At 44.9% G+C, this 16,416-nt stretch overlaps 1 protein-coding gene across 4 annotated transcripts in view; it reads left to right on the forward strand.

The window, feature by feature from the left end:
* The window catches only part of LOC124998743 (kelch-like protein 29), a 227,690-nt gene that overhangs the window by 161,092 nt on the left and 50,182 nt on the right, over positions 1-16,416 (forward strand). For all 4 annotated transcript variants that reach the window (XM_047573244.1, XM_047573245.1, XM_047573246.1 and 1 more), the window contains one exon: positions 10,540-10,738. In XM_047573244.1, the coding sequence (XP_047429200.1) occupies positions 10,540-10,738 (199 nt within the window). The remainder of the gene's footprint in view (positions 1-10,539; positions 10,739-16,416) is intronic.

Raw genomic sequence — 16,416 nt, forward strand, 5'->3', positions numbered from 1 at the left:
GTTATGCGACCCTGAAGGCTGAGTTTATACGCATGGTCCAGCTCCAGCTCATCATTCCCTCCCCTGCCTCTGTCCCTTCTGCCCGGCTGAGGCAGAGAGCAGCGGAAATCACTCCCCCAGAACCTGTGACACTTTTTAATGACATGTCAGGGCAGAATGTCACAGCACTGCTGAAAAACTCAGGGAAGGGGGAGGAAAGGCTTTAAGCCTTGAGCTAAGTTTGTGTGTGCTCGCATTCATCTGAGTGTGCGTGCTATGTGTGTCTTTGTGTCGTTCTGTGTCTCCGCATGTGCTGTGGGTTGTAAGCTGCGGGCCATAGAGTGGAAAAGTGGCATATTGAAGGCACTGGGTAAATAATATGCAATTTTCTCTCTCCACTATGCTGTCACTAACAACCGATGGCACCAGGAAGCGGGGCCCGGACACCGCTTAGAGACAGGGAGAGCATTTGAGCGTTGATAATAGTTTGCTATGAGACACAAAGCCACCGAATGCAAGCAGAGAGCAGTGTCAGTTCCCTTTGATTGATTAGCATTGGATGTCGCGTGTATGTCCGTCTGTATGTTGCACTTAAGTGAAAAGGGGATTTACAGAAGCTTGAAAATAAATATCAAAAGATTCTTTCAAGAGAGGAGCATTTAAAAGGATATGTTCTCCAACATTTCCAAATAAAAAAAAAATAAAAAGAATCCGTGGCAGGGAAATAATTGTATTTCTGTTGGGATTCGAGAGCAGTTTGAGTGAAGGCACGAGCAAAGGTCGCCGTTTCCTCTTGCGCAGCTAATGCTGCTGCAGCCTCAGCTTCTCTCTGCTGGGTTGCTCCTTATTCTCTTCGCTGCATGAATTAAATATCCCAGCTGTCTACCTGAATCAGCCATTACATTTTACCTTCATCCTCACGGCTGAAACAGCTTGGGCTTGTTCCAAGATGCCGTGACGTCACTGGTAAAGTGATCCATTAAATATAAAACTTACTGTTACTTACTCTTTTTTTGTCTGCTAATCCGTTAATAACATCTGAGACCAAAACAGTCCACTGCTTTCACTCAGGTTCCATAGGACAAACAAGACGAGAGAAAAAAAAAAAAAAAAAGACCTGCGTCATGTTTGCTCTCTGAAGGTGCTGATGGACAGAGACCTGTCTTTCCTTTTACCCAGCGGTCTTTTGTGGGACGGCCACAGACACATGGCTCCAATTATAACATGCCACACTCTGCCAAATCCCTGAATAGGACCTCCATTACGCCTCACTTCAACATATTTCATAAAGGATCCTATCTTGCCAGGTGACTCAACCTGACAAAGGGGGCTGATTAATTGGCTCTTTGGAAAGTGGCCAACTAATGTAACAGCTAAAAAGGACAGTTAATGGTGTATTTCTGTGATAAAAAAGACCAGCCTTGCCATTAGAGAAGACCTGCTGTCCACTCATCAGAAATAACAATGGCCTGCCCTGACATTTGCAGTTCTCAAGCCAAATTAATACAGTAAAAGGTATTACTTTTTATGCTTATAAGTTACTCTTATTATTTCGGGATTTTATGGGATTGACTGTGGTGGTATGGTGATTTAATTTTTTACTCCAGCACTCTATAAGAAGGAGAAAAAAATCTAATTTCTAAACAAATGATCTTATCATTACGTAGTTAGAGGATAAAATTATCAAAGACAAAAACGCTTTGAGGCTGAGTGTGGATGTAAGCCACGTTTCCCTCGGTTTCACGACTCATTTACGATCAGAACTACGCCTGACCCTAACTCCGCAAGCTTCACTTCTAATTTAGGAATCCTCCTTTCAGGCTCCTTGTTCAAAATAGAAACTTTTCTTCATCTCCAACACCTCGAGGAACGGTTAATTTGTTTTTTTTTTTTTGTTTTTTTTGATAAGACTCTTTGAGTCGCAATAATCCGTGGAAAGCGCTGCAGAGTGAGCCGAGAATGAACGCGGAGCGCCGGCCACCGCTGGCGTCATCTGCCACGAACAGGCTCTCTGAAAGACACCGGGCAATGGAGGCTGAAGCTGGGGACAGTTTCTTTCATGCATTGCACACACACACACACACACACACACACACACACACACACACACACACACGTGGGCGTTCGTGCTAAACGCGCGGGATGTCACATGTCCACGGCCCTTTTCCTGCACCCTGTCGTTCACACAAGACTGGGAATCACTTGTGTAGCGGCCTAAGTTGCATATTAGAGAGTGGACAGGATCTGATGCAAGCCAGTGAACTCTGCACCTCCATTCTCATCTGTGCCCTTTGTTGTCCCTGAGCGCACTCAGCCCTGATGTGTGCAGTCAGTCGAACCGCGGCCACTCAACCACAACCGCTGCATATCCAGAGCAAGTTAAGGGCGTCTCATCTCCGGCGGGGCTCTCTCACGAACACACAGGAGCCGCGCGAGCGATATGATTTGTGGAGAACAAACGAAATTACGCTACGTGTTCAAAGGACACAATTGTCTTTGTTTCCCCCCAAGATTTACAGAGGATAATAAAAATGTATTCCGCCGCGTTATCAAAAGGAGGATACCAGCGAGATACGGCTGGATGTGTGCTGAGAAGTAAGCCACAAAGTTTTATGTTAATATATAGAGAAAGCCGTCTTTCCTGTCGGGAAGTTTTTAATTAAATCAGCTGAAAAAAAAAAAAAAAATCTCCCTTTTTTTTTTCTTTTAGAATGAAGTCATGCTGAAATAGGCCTCGGAGGACAACACACTGCACCTGTCAGTAGTTGCTCAGGGCAGCGTTCAGCGTCTGTCGTCCGCTACGTCTTTCTCCGCCCCCCCTCCCCTCCCCACCCCACCAGATCCATCCTTCTGGCTGATTTGCACACATAGCCACGCAGTCGCAAGAGCGCACAAACACGCTCGGCAAAGCGTCACTTGAATCCAAATAAAGTGCCATTTGCAGGAGCATATTTTACTCTTCCATAATGTGTTGCCAGAAAAAAAAAAATAACGCACGCATGTGTTCTCTCGCTGAAACCTGCGCACACTCAAAAGGGCACAAAAGCTGTGGTCATTTCAGCTGAGTGGGTTTGTTAGCACTGCGAGGGTAAATATGGGCACGCGCTCTGCTGAGCACACACCTCTAAGTCAGTCGGCTTATGTGTGTGTGTGTGTTGTTGTTTTGTTTTTTTTTTCAAATTTCATTCAGTGTTTTAACCGCCGTCCATTTTTCAAGCTAAAGCGGATGCGCGCGCTTCTCTCGGCTCAGAGCGAAAGCAAATAGACATGGCCGTCCGCGTGCCATTTATTTGATGCCGCCGTGGCACTGAATCATTTTACAAACGCGCCCCCACACACACAGTAAGAGGCGTTAGTCCTCACTGACAGTAGTGGAATGGGAAATGCTCGGTGGACATTTGTCATCTGTGTTAGCGGATGGCGGCCTCCCGGCTGCTCCTCTGCTTCCTCTGACAGATCCGAGAGGCTCCCTGTTAGACACATTATCCCTGCCTTTCAGCAAGCTCGACCTATTCAGATCTCCTGTCCGCCTGCCTGAAAATGTGCGCGAGCGTGAATGCACCGTGAAGAAAAAGTGAGCGTGCAAGTTTAGCTGTGGATGCAATCTGACGGGGGCTGCGGGGGTAATGTTCATGCACCGTGTTTGTGTCCTCGACCGGTGTGTGTAAGATGGAGAACATTGGTGCGAAGAAGCCAAAAGGCGTTGTGCTGCGTAAGTGGACGAATAAATGCTCCGTGCGGCAGTGCGCCCGGAAAACGGAGGATGAAAGTGCGCGCGCAGGCCGACGAGCTAAAAGAATCGTCTCCATATGTCCTCAGTCTCCTGTGGATACTTTCCATATGTTCCACGTGTTTAAAAAAACATTGAACTCCTCGATAAGAAATGTGAAAAGATCGTGTGCAGTGGGCTTGGCGTATTGCCGCTGGCGCAGTGGCAGTTATAATTTGCATCCATTAGATGTTTAAAAGTGTACAAGGGTTGCCTGGCTGAGCGCGCGAGGAGATGGAAATGACAGGTCACACCATTCGTCTGGAGGGAAGGGGCCCGCATTCGCTCTGCGTGCCTGTGCATGAGAGTGATTGCGCGAGAGCCTCGCTTGAGATGTGGAGAAATGCCGCCGGAGACGTGCCGCCTCCCCTCATCTGCTGAGAGCACGTCGCTCGCCGGCCTGAGTGCTCTCCTTTACCTGCTTCATGTCACACGCATGCACACATATGGAGAAAGGAAAGTCAGAACCTTCTAGCATGCGGTTTATGCGGCATGATTTTGGAGTGTGCTCCCTTTACTCTCTGTGCTTTCAGACGATGGGAAAAGCCGTCGCGCTTTAGTTGGCATCAATATTTACAAGAGTTAAAGGTACAGGGCGGAACCTTTGTCTCCCCCTTCTGTCAGTGACAGTAATTCCACTGTTGACGTGTGTGTTATACCTACACTCTGAAGTCTCTCAGTCTCTTTTTTCTTTCAGTGCTTCCAATTCCGATGATGTAAATCCACAACTGTGGTAATCTGTGTTTGTCCTTGCCATCAGTTCTTTTGGTAATCCTTCCTCGGAATTTTGATTGTTTTTTTTTTTTTATTATTATTATCTGGAGCATCAGAAACTATTTTTTTTTCATGCCAGGATTATTTTTCATTCGTCCTTACCGCTACAGACCGTGAATTCGTATGTTCCCGCAGTTCGTTGTTTTTTTTTCTCCAACACACTCCTAGTAGCCGTAGGCAGCTCCGTCTCCGTTTTTTACCGTTGCTCCCCTCTTCGCACGCGCCCAAAAGTCATTCCTGATGATGCTAATGTAAATCACACTGCCGCTGGTGTGCCAGTGTGGCAGCGACCTCGCAGACTTCAGAATTCAAACTCTGGTCTGCTGCCAAATAGAGGGAAATTTACCTGCACATGTTCGCTTGGCAAGAGGCTGGATGTGACCAGTGTTCGTCTGTGTGTAAAAGTAGATGCATTAACACTCTAACACACAAAGTATAACTACTTCTAGGATGTAGGAGGTTTCTTTAATTTTTTAGTCTTTGCAGGCACATAACAATCGGTGCAGATGTGTGGTCTGTGCAAGACTGTGCTGTGTCGTGTTGAGTCTGAAAGAAAGAATATGTATGTAAAGGAGGAAAAGAGACTAGTCTTCATATTAATATTAATCCTCTTAATAGATATCAAGATTATGATAATATATGATGTGATAGGAAGTTAGTCTATATACGCTATTTGTGGAACCATCATGGATTGTAAGAATACAAGTACGTAATTAATGATTTGTGCTATATGCACTAACGCACAAACACACACACACACACACACCTGTGCCCACACCTGTCCAGGAGAGGGCTGACCCATCACTGGATCTCTTCCGAAAACAGCCCCCGGGCCCGGAGGAGGGAGCCCGTTTAGTGTGGAGCTGTCAGTCTAGATTTTGTAGGTTACGGAGAAACAGGGCCGACGGTGGCCTGGCCCCTTACCTTCTACAGCATGTTCAGGGATACTGAAGTGTCAGCCTTTAAAACTGCTTCAACCGAGATTTCAAAATAGGAACAGGTCTGCAGTTTGTGTTTTAGTAGGTAAAACCGGTTTAGAGGGGGGGAAGAATATGAGCCAAACTTTTTAAATGGTATCATAGAAGTTCTCCAACCTGCTTATGGTCCCTCAAATATTCATAGACACATCAGGCATTGCAGCTGTAATACGACTGTTATTGCCACTGACATAGTTTTATGAGCCGTTGTACTTGCTTATTGTCTTAACAGTGATGTTATGAGCACATTGCACGCCCACTAAGCGTTTTTATGATGAATATCTTGAATGCTAGCTGAGTCTGTCTGTTCTCTTTATTCATTATCAATCTCTCATGTAACATACATCATCTATATCTTGTACTCTCCTTGACTTATAGGCTGCATATATTCATGTCTACAGTATGTATAAATTAGTATGTGTGAGTCTCCCCTGCTGCCTGCTGCCTGCTGCCATCAACCAGATTAGTCCTTCCCATATGAGCTGGGCTCTGCTCACCTTAGTGAGGACCTTAGGATGTGTTAAAAAAATAAAAAATGGGGTTGTTATGGGCGCTATGTAAATAAATTTGAATTAAACAGTAAATAAAACTGAAAGTTCAACCCAATATTATATGAATTACTTGCCATTTACAGCTCATCTGCATTTTTTTTTGAAAGGTTATAATATTGTTTCTATATGTTGAAGATTTTCTAATGTGCATTAAACACACACAGAGTAGCTGTGGCTGGTGGGAATGTTGCTAGTTTTGCAAGTCTTTGGTTATTCTGCAGTATGTGAGAAAGCAAAGTCGTGATGTCATAATGGTGCCGATTAAGAGTCACGGGGCCTTAAAGTGATTGCACTGCATCCCAAGAGGAACATAGTATAGTATTAGTGTAGTATTCCAGACTGGTGTCGAGACATTTCCCTCAAAACCACAAATGTGAATCTCATTTATATTAAAAGATAACTCAGCGGCTTCGAAATAAACAGTATTTGCAATAATTTCTGCTTGAGTAGTTTCAATGGCTGGAACGAAGTAGAACTCCCTTTTTTTTCTTTCTTTTTTTTTTTTCTCATAGGGTCTGACACTTTGGATTTGAATATTAGCACCAAGTGTGCAACTCTCCCTCATTTCCATGCCGATATATGCATGTGTGGGAGGATGAGCGAGGAGCGGGAATGGAGGTGGAGAGCGAGGCAGAAAGTGAAAAAGGAGTGGGAGAGATAGTGAGTTAGTTAGAATTAGAGATGAGAGTAATTCTTTTTCTTTTTTCTTTTTTTTTTAGAAACTGGGGGACGGAGGGAGGGAGATGGAGGGAGTTAAAGTTACACACACTGTTTATAGGCGATTGAGTCATGGTTGTTTAATTGATTATTACAGGTCAGCCTCGGATCGTACAATTCTCTTAACCTCTTTCACAAGATCTACGGTCAAATCAGCTTTCGGAGTGCAGCATCCAATTAACATCAGCTGAGACCCAAAAGAAGATGCGGTTACCACTCAGCATTAACATACTGGAGACATTACCGCTGGATGCATCCGTCTCCCTCATTCTGTATTCCTGTGTGCATATCTCTGGGTCTGTTTGCTTGCGTGGGTGTGATTTTGGGCGGATATTTACCTGCATGTGGTAGCTGGAGCCTTCCTTACCTTTTTGCAAAGACCAGATGCTCTCTTTGAGGTAGTTTTACTGCCATTCAGAGATATTTGGCAAGTGAAGAGAGGCTGAAACAGATGTGGGTTTGCAGATGGAGCTGTAGGATGTTCTTGTTTTTTTTGTTTTTTTTTTTTTGGTTCTTGTTTTCCACAAGTAAGAGAAAACATACCTAAGCGTGTGTGTGTGTGTGCGTGAGAGCGTGTGCGTGAGAATCATGTGGGCGTGGTACAAAATGTGCCGAGACAGTGCTTCTTGGAGCTGCTGCACAGATGTCCAGCATGCCTTGAACTCTTGAGCTGCTGACGGGTTGTGCCTAAAGTTTTTAAATCTTCAAACTCCTTCAAGCTACTTTACATCAATCAGCCACAACATTAAGAGAAGATGATACTTTATTGATCCCATTGGGGGAAATTCAAAACCACCGACATAAGAAGTAAATAACTTCAACCATCTTGTGACAATTTAATGTACTTTTGTAAAGGGGCATTGACAGCAGCAGCAACCATCTCCAGCAGGATGCAGCCTGACACAGACACGCACAAAAACACTTTAAGAACAACTCAAAAACAGCCTCCACGTTCACCAGATCCCAAACTGATCAAGTATCTGTGGGATGCACTGGGACATGCCTCATCCACTGAGACCCTGCCCCCAGCCCACGGGACCCAACAACATTCTGTCACCAGACACCACAGGTCACCCTCAGAAGACCCGTGTCCCTTCTCTGATAAGTCACAACTGTTTCGGAGGCACAAGTGAGACCTAGGAAGGTGGTCATAATGTTACGCCTTACTGGTTAGTTAAAAACGAGTGCTAAAATAAAAAAAAATCCTCCCTTTATGATAATGCTGAAACACTTTCAGAGAGACAGCGGTTAAAATGTGTCATAATGTTGTGCCTGATCAGTTTATATTTCAACATTTTAGCCAAACTGATTCACGAGGTTTGGGGAAAAACCATTTGACAAAAATCACACAACATGCAAATTCCGCAACCGAGGAGACAAATTTAAAACCAGTCCACCTGCTTCTCCAAATAAGAGCAAATTTTCAAGATGCATCCGCAGGCGCTTGGACACATTTTTTTTTTTTTTTTTTTTGCTGTGCCACTAAGGCCACCACCTGGCTGAAGCTGCCCCAAATACAGCTTTTATTTAGCTCCGAGTGTCAGAGCGGTCAGCGGCGGACCTCTCTCAGGTGACCTGCTCTTGCACAAACGCGATCTCATGCACCGAGATCTACTTTAAATACAACAAAGTCATTAATCCCTCTTCCTCAAAGTGCCACAGATTGAACAGAAATCTTCTAAAAACACTGTCCTGTAACGTATGCGGGTTATTTTGGCCACATCCGATTACTGGCATTACTAACATGAAACCAATTCCTAAGAGCAATGTAGGTGAGGTTGTGGCAGACCTGGAGAAAAGTAGCTTGTAATGGAAGTCCAGAGCAGTAAGCCTGAAGATTAAGTTCTCCGTTTGAGTGTGACATGACTTGGTAACTACTGGGGCAAATCTCCCACTATGGAGGCAATTTAATTGGAAGTGGTAGCTTGAGCTCGGAAGTCTTCCCATAAGAATATCTCGGTATTCTGAGTAGCTTGATTTGTCTTCACCTTCTTGCTGCGTTTCAGCTGAAGTGTTTAGAGTGTTAGCGTTTCAGTGGGTATTGAGCTGTTTGTGTGATCAGCTGTGCTGGATGGAGGAAGCAGACAATCCCACTTGCAGGACAGCATCTCGCTCCCAGCGCGCCCGACCGGGGGGACTCGTCATCAGCAGATTTCTCCGACCGCCGCCGAGCGTCACATCCTCTCCCCAATCCCTTTCGTCTTCCCCTTCAAATCACTTCAGCTCATCTCGTCCTTTTGTGTTTTGCCGCCGTCTCCCCGGTCCCTCTCCGCGCTGTCTCATTCCTTTCCCTTCTGGTCAGACGAGCCCAGGACATCGATCGAGAGCAAATGGGACACATGCCAGAGTGAAACGGCCTCAGGTGGGGGGAGGCGGAGAACCAGAGAGATGCTTAGGCCGAGTGTCAGCTTATTATTCGTCCTTCCCTGAACGATGTTTCTCTGAGTCCGTTGTTTTGTCGCCCTCCCCGCGCCGCTCGCTCTGAGCCGAGAGGTCGGCTGGGTCATCCTCCACCCAGCTCTCCGTCGCTCCGTCCGAGCTTGTTTACAGCTTTTACTGTCCACTTAGATGAGACTCCCATGTGGGCATACATGCACTTGTACACACATACAGGGAGGGAAAAAAGAATAATAATAATAAATAAAAAATAAAAAAAAAACGCTGCAGCCAGAGCTATAGACAAGGTTGCCATGGCAACAGTCTGCCCTTCCTCTACGTCTGAACACCTATGTAGTATAAGCACACATAAATGGACGTATACCCGGAGATGCTAACAAACATTAGCAGAAACATTCATGTCGCCGCGCTCCGGGATTTTCACCATTCAGGTTCAAAGAACTAATCATCGTGAGGCGACTCAGGATCTCAGGGAATTAAAGGGGGCCAGTGTTTTAAGCCACAATCATGCGGAATGAATCTTTATTTTTCCTTCTACCCTGAAACAAATTAAACTAACGACACGGCAGCATCTTGGCTTGAATGGCTTGTGATTAGCCAGAACCGGGTGTAAATTTAGCTGCAAAAGAACATTAGCTATCTGTTAAAAGATTTAATTTGGAGACGGAACGAAAAAAACAAAAAAGAAATAAATTATAAAAATCAGAAGCAGAAGCTAGATGTACCCCCCGCTGCCTCGTTTCAGCTCTGACAGCGCAGCCAAATGCACATATGAAAGCGAGATGGCGCGCGGATCTTTACGGGAAAGTTTGCAAAATGTTATCCGAGGCTTCTTGTTCGGTGATGAATAACTTTTAATGACTGAATTACGAGTAAGTCCCAAGGAGCTGCTTTTGAAAGAATTACGCGTGTGAATCCGCTTATGATGGTGTTCAAGAAAAAGTCAGGGTCTTTGAAGGTTTTTCTGCATTTAGTTGCAGGTATGAAAATAATTAAACTGAAGCTTTGAGGCCTTGACACTGACAGATCTAATGGGTTGGATACTGCCGGATTTCTTCACGCTGTAGCTTATTTCCCCCCGTCTTCTTTCAAGATATTGTAAAAGAAGGTATTTGATGAGCAAATAAACATTTAGAGTGGATTTAGGAGTTATTCCAACCGTTCCGTCAAACCGTTCTGTCTTTATTTACTGATTCTGATCCACCGCTCTTTGATCGCCACAGTTTCAAAAAAAAAAAAGTTAAGCTCTTTTTTTTTTTTCTTTTTAACCAGTGTTTGCTTTTGTCTCTTGCCTTTTTGTGTTTAAGCGTCGCTCGCTGATTGCGGGATCCAACATCTAATCATCCCTCTTTCTCCCCCATGACTGCCTCCCCAGCATCTGTCGGAGCTGCTAGCGACGGTGCGTCTTCCCTTCATCCACCCGTCCTACCTGCTGAACGTCGTGGACAACGAGGAGCTGATCAAGTCGTCGGAGGCGTGCCGCGACCTGGTCAACGAGGCCAAGCGCTACCACATGCTGCCGCACGCCCGGCAAGAGATGCAGACGCCCAGGACTCGGCCAAGACTTTCCGCTGGTACATACACACACACAGACACACATATAAGAAAACGCGGATTTGCTGGTGTACATCATCCTTGACCTGGCTTTGGTGGAGGTCACATGATGTGCCTCCCACTTTACTGACCCAGAACACAATGTGCACCCGCACGCTATTCCCATTTCACCGCAGCCCAGTGACAGAGACCCACAAGGAGACCCAGAGTTGCCGCTGAATTGTATTGATTCTAGTCCGCGACTGGAAAGGAGCAATTTACACAAAGCCACCTCAAAATACCTGATTGTGCACATATTGTCAAACATTACAAGAGCTTTTTCTTTTTTTTTTTAGACAAATCCCTTCCACGAAAAGTTGATCTTGGCCGACAGCAGCGGCTTTTATCGGGGCTTTACGTGCTGAAGAACAAACTCAGCCCCGTAAACATCTCCTAACGACTTTTTAACATCAGCTAGGCGCGGGCAGGTTTCTCGCCCTCCGAGCGGGGCCGACAATCACTCACTGTCTGACTGCCGCCGATGTCCAAGCCGCTTGAAGACCGCGTTTGTTTACATCGTTAAAATCAAAGAATAATTCATGGAAATTGGAAGGCGCCTGCAAATTGCTTTTGGCCGTTGGATTTTTCCCCCAGGTCGGCCAGGACTCCACTCTTTCCCCTGTAAAGAGCTGCCTAATTATAGTGTCTGCATGGTATTATGAGTTTCGCACCACCACACCTTACCATTCAGTTATTTTCTGCTTGGTAGAATAAAGATAATTGCCTAACAAATGGCACTTTATGGAGAGGTCAGTTTACCAGCCGACTGTTGTCCAGCCATCGTGTTTATTTGCTAATAAACAAACATGGAGAGTATTGTGCCGGGTCAGTATTTTAGCATCTTTAATTGCCCTTAATGTAGTCGCATGAGGTTTTTATAAAGCCTCTTGGGAAAAGACATTTGTGGCGTTACATACGCTAAGCGCCATCGCATTACTCATCCACGATTCAGTTGTTTCTCTTTGTTTCCAGCTCTTTCTTGAAGCATTTTCTGTCAAGGCCCATTTTATTGTGTTTGGTATGTGCATATGTTATGCGTGCTCCATCCCCATTATGCAGGCTGAAGTGCGTATTGATTCACGGTAGCTCGTGGCTCTGTACAACAGAATTATATAAATGCATAAATGCTGCCGGGATGAATACATTCATGATGCATTATACCCCGATGGCTCGATGAATAAGAAATATATGTAAGTTTTCCCGATCAAGTTCTGAACTCGTCTTGAAGCCGAAGTTTCTATTACGACTGGCTGCCTGGGCCAAGCCTTTCGCCTTCACGTTTGTGTTCTCCGGCGGTAAATACGCCGTACCTCGGCGCCCCGTGCGATCGCACGCATCCCCCCGTAGCCCTGGGTGTGTTTATTATGCCTGAGCGTGTATATGTCAGCAGTCGTGATTGCTTGTCTGCATGCATGTGCAGCTCAACCATCTGCTGCTTTGGACAGGGTGGGCTCTGCACAGCGGGGCGCGTGGTCACTGGGACTGTGGCAAAGACGCGGCGCCGGAAGGAAAGATAAGATACAGGCTGGAAGGGGAGTTCGAGGTTGTTGGATAAGAAAGTGGGAGGACGTGAAAGATCGGGAGGAGAGGTCAGCACGTGGTCAGAGAGAGAGGGAGGGAGGGAGGTGTGGGAGGAGGAGGAGAAGGAGCCAGGGGGATCAGAAATGAAATTTGAAGGGCAGACATTTGATTGAGTTTATTCCTTGAGCATGTGTCTCCTTGTGTAAGCAGTAAGTGGGTGTTTGTGTGTATATTTTAAATGTGCACGAGCAGATGGGGCACCACCTGAGCCGGGCTGATAAGTCTGTCAAGCGGAAAAAGAAAGGAAAACTGCCATCCGTGAAGCACTTCTTGCTGAGCGCAGTCAATCTGTGAACTTGCGAGTCGCGTGCATATGTGCGGTGTATTGCCGTGCGCGCGTGCGTGTGTGTCTGTTGGCGCATGGGCACGTGTCTGAAGACCTCACACATTCACTCATTTCACTTTTGATGACAAGGATTGAACTGCACTCTTTCAGCCTCTAAATTTAAGTTACTTGTGAGGCAGGTTTTTAATTACCTTCTAGATTGGGGATTTTCAACGTATTTCAGGCCGAGGAAAAATAAAAACTGATGGAGAGATTAAGTAAGGACCCCCGACCTATTATATGTGTGCTATATTAAACTTAACATACATATATCTGTATATACTGTATATAATATTGTGTGGATTTCACCTGGGGACACAATAGGCTCTGTGTGAAACGTTGCATTAAATGAGTGAAGGGCTGACTTAAAATATATTGGATTCATGTTAATGTGTATTTAAAAAAATTATAATTTATGGTGGAAAAGAATGCTAATTATATATATATTCACTTTTAACAAGCGTATAACATAAGCTATTTTTATTAGAATCTTGCAGAGCAATAAGTCTGGTATTTGGGGATTATGCTTATTGTTTTTCTGTCTGTTAATTAGCGCGCCTTAGAGTTGCAAGGAGGCAGATTCTGCTGGCTCTGATGGAGCCAGACCAGCTGCTTTTCTCTCTGCTGCTTTCCGCTCTCTCTCGAAGCTAAGTTGATCAGCCGATGGCCGTGTCACGTGACGGATCGATAGGAGAGGTGCATCGCTCTTCTCAAATAATTGCCTCTTTTAAGGAAATAAGGAATGGGACGCTATTAGAGTGGAATTCAAGTGCCGCGTGTCTTCAGGTTGTCAGATACATCCATACGGCCTATTACTGTGAAAACGATATTTCAGGAATGACTTGATGGATTTTTTTTTTTTTTTTTTCAAATATGGCACATAGCTACTTTGACTAAAGGATGATACTATTACAGTTTTTATGTCAAGGTTGGCCAGAACTCACGAAATGACACTCGAAAAGGACAAATTAATGAAGTGAGGTCATTTTGTATTCAAAAGGAGAAAGGTCAATTTACTGCGACATCGTGCTGTACTGCTAAAACACCAACACGTGGTTGGCATACAGCTACTTTAGCATCGCTACTTGTTAACTGTCCTCCAACATATTCAACAAGACCAGTACTGTATATCTCCTAAAGTTGCCATAACGGCAATAACGTCCAATATTCTAGTCCTGCAGGAAAACATCTCTGAGGTTTTAGCTCCTGATTGCTCCAGTGTTGATAGCTAGTAGCTCGATGTGACTGCAGCTTGATGCTAGCCAGCACGGTTGGGTAGATCATTGTCTGGACCGTCTCCATTTTTCCCACCATCCACCCAGGAATATGTGGCTATTTATAACGTGCAGTATACGGGCTCAGAAATAATAAAGGATGTAAAGTTGGCATGGACGGCACTGTTTGTAAGGTATAATTATGCTGCGTGAACTTAGTTCTTGCAGGAGATAATGACAATGAACTTGATTAAAACGGAAAATAAAGAGACCATTGTCTTCTTAACCAGAAGCAGAGGTCAGAGGCACGGTTCCAACACCGAGTGGGCCGCAATCAGTAGAATTTTTTTTTTTCCCCTGTAATTTTATCCCACATTGCTGGTGGCCTTGCAACCCACTATGTGGGCCAGCCCATCTGGCAATTGCCAGATTTGCCAGATTGACAGTCTGAGCCTGCTGGGCAGTTAGTGAATAGTAGCTTTCCTGCTGAAAACACCTGTCGACTGCTGCTGGAAAAAAAACACCCCAATGAGAGAGCCGTGCAAATGAATTTAAAACGCATGAAGTTACAGGACGCCGAATTATCACTTAAAAACACCGCAGAGCTGCAGATAGTACCAATCTGTTGGACACGAATGCGGATTGACAGTTTCAAATGTAACATCACGGGGGAAAAACCTGCCAAAACGTTACCAGTCACGTAAATGGGTTTGCATCATTCCTGAGATGGTGTACATTTACTAGCTCCACGTTTTTACAAATTAGGCTCATAACTCATGTCAAGGATAAGATAACCGCTAATATGAATATTAATGGCCTATGAAGACACAGTCTGCAATGTGTTTATAGGATAGAATAACATGGACTTTTTTTTTTTTTTTAGTTCAACAAAAAGGGAGTCATTTTAATGAGCACTTGCTCCATTAGCTGTAAGCAACAACAAAAAAAAAACCTGAGTTCTGTTGTGGCTGAATACAAGCAGATGGTTTTTACACGCCCTTTAATTGTCTTGTTTTTCCAGGCTTTTCTTTAAATAGACCCCCGCTGCGCTGCTTTGTTGGAACTTCTTTACTCAATTCCTCAGTGTTTATTGATTGCGGATCAGTCTCTCCGGCGGGCCCCCGGCGTATCAACACACCGTTCCCTTCTGCGTGTAGGTGGTTTGGAATAGATCTGAAGCCGTCTCTGCGCCTCAGTGTCGCGTGAGCAGGGGAAAGTCGCACGATTCGGCGGAACGGCCGTGACACGCAGTTTTTATTTATTTTTTAACTGCCTTGTTAACTGAAAAAATGTGAGTCTTTTGTCTCGCTTTTTAACTCTTTTTATATTCCGGAGGCCTTTATTGAGTAGATGCGTTTTATTAGGCGCTTGTTAGATGGGAAAAAAAAAAAAAAGTTTGAAATTCAAAGAGTGGCACGGAAGATAGGTTAAGATGGTGTTAGTGTGTAATTTTTTGGAGACAGTGTTTGAGTGTTTTTTTTTTTGTACTGTACCTCAGGTTTCTTACGCAACTGTCAGCTTATTAGAAAGGTGGTGGCGGGTAGCAGCTTTCCCGTTTGTCTCATTTGGCCAGGGAAGAGCCTTGTGTAAAGTGAAAACTAAAACTAAGAGCATTTCGTAATGAATCGGTGGCGTTTCGTGTGGTTTATGTGTATCCATTTGCTGCTAATTGGTTAATTAGACTGTGGATGTGCATCTGATTAACTGTCATTAGACTTTCCAGGGGATCGGGAGGCGGGGAGGGATTAAAGAGCCGCTGGTGCAGCGTGTTTCCTCACAAACAGTTTAGCCCTTAAGTCGTAAGCTGCGCGCTGACTTTCTGTCTTGTCGCTGACGTCTACACAAAACGCGTGTCTGTGTGCCAAGAAGAAAAGTTTTCTTCAGAGCTCATGCTGTTTGTGTGTGTGTGCGTGCGTGTGTGCATGTGTCCAGACGAACTCATATATTATGTTCCCATTTTCTTGTCTCCACATGTGTCGCTGTGCTCGGCTCAGAGGAGGGTGGAGAGCGCCAGGGCAAACTGTTAACTCAACCCAGCCAAGTGGAATAGCACTCAGACAAATGAGCTGTAATGACTAGGAGACGCGGGGGTCCAGCTCGGCTCACACTGTGTCTCTGTCTCGCTCGCGCACACTCACATTGTTAAACCTTTAAATGCATACACTGTGGGAGGGAATCCTTAAACAGTAGCCCTGCTTTTCCCTCCCGGTCCGTCTTCCTCTGTGTCCATTTCATCGTCTGTAATCGAGCGTTGGTGTATAAGAGGGCAGCAGAGTTAGAAAAAAAACAAAACTACAGTAACACACAGCAGTTACTGTGATAAGACTTGGTGCATGTTGCAGATTCAGGCAGTCATTTGTGTGTGTGTAATCACGCCTTGCATATGTTGCGCAGTCAGACATTAAAGCTGCCTAGAACAAGATTTTCTTTTCAAACTGAGATCAGACCTGTGGCTCGTGTTACAGTAGGATATAATCTGCTCTCTAAATTACTATGGAAATTTTGATACCGAATCTTATTGGCGATTTTACATCCCCGC

This window comes from Mugil cephalus, chromosome 21 (genome assembly GCF_022458985.1).
Source record: "Mugil cephalus isolate CIBA_MC_2020 chromosome 21, CIBA_Mcephalus_1.1, whole genome shotgun sequence".
NCBI classification, from domain to species: domain Eukaryota; kingdom Metazoa; phylum Chordata; class Actinopteri; order Mugiliformes; family Mugilidae; genus Mugil; species Mugil cephalus.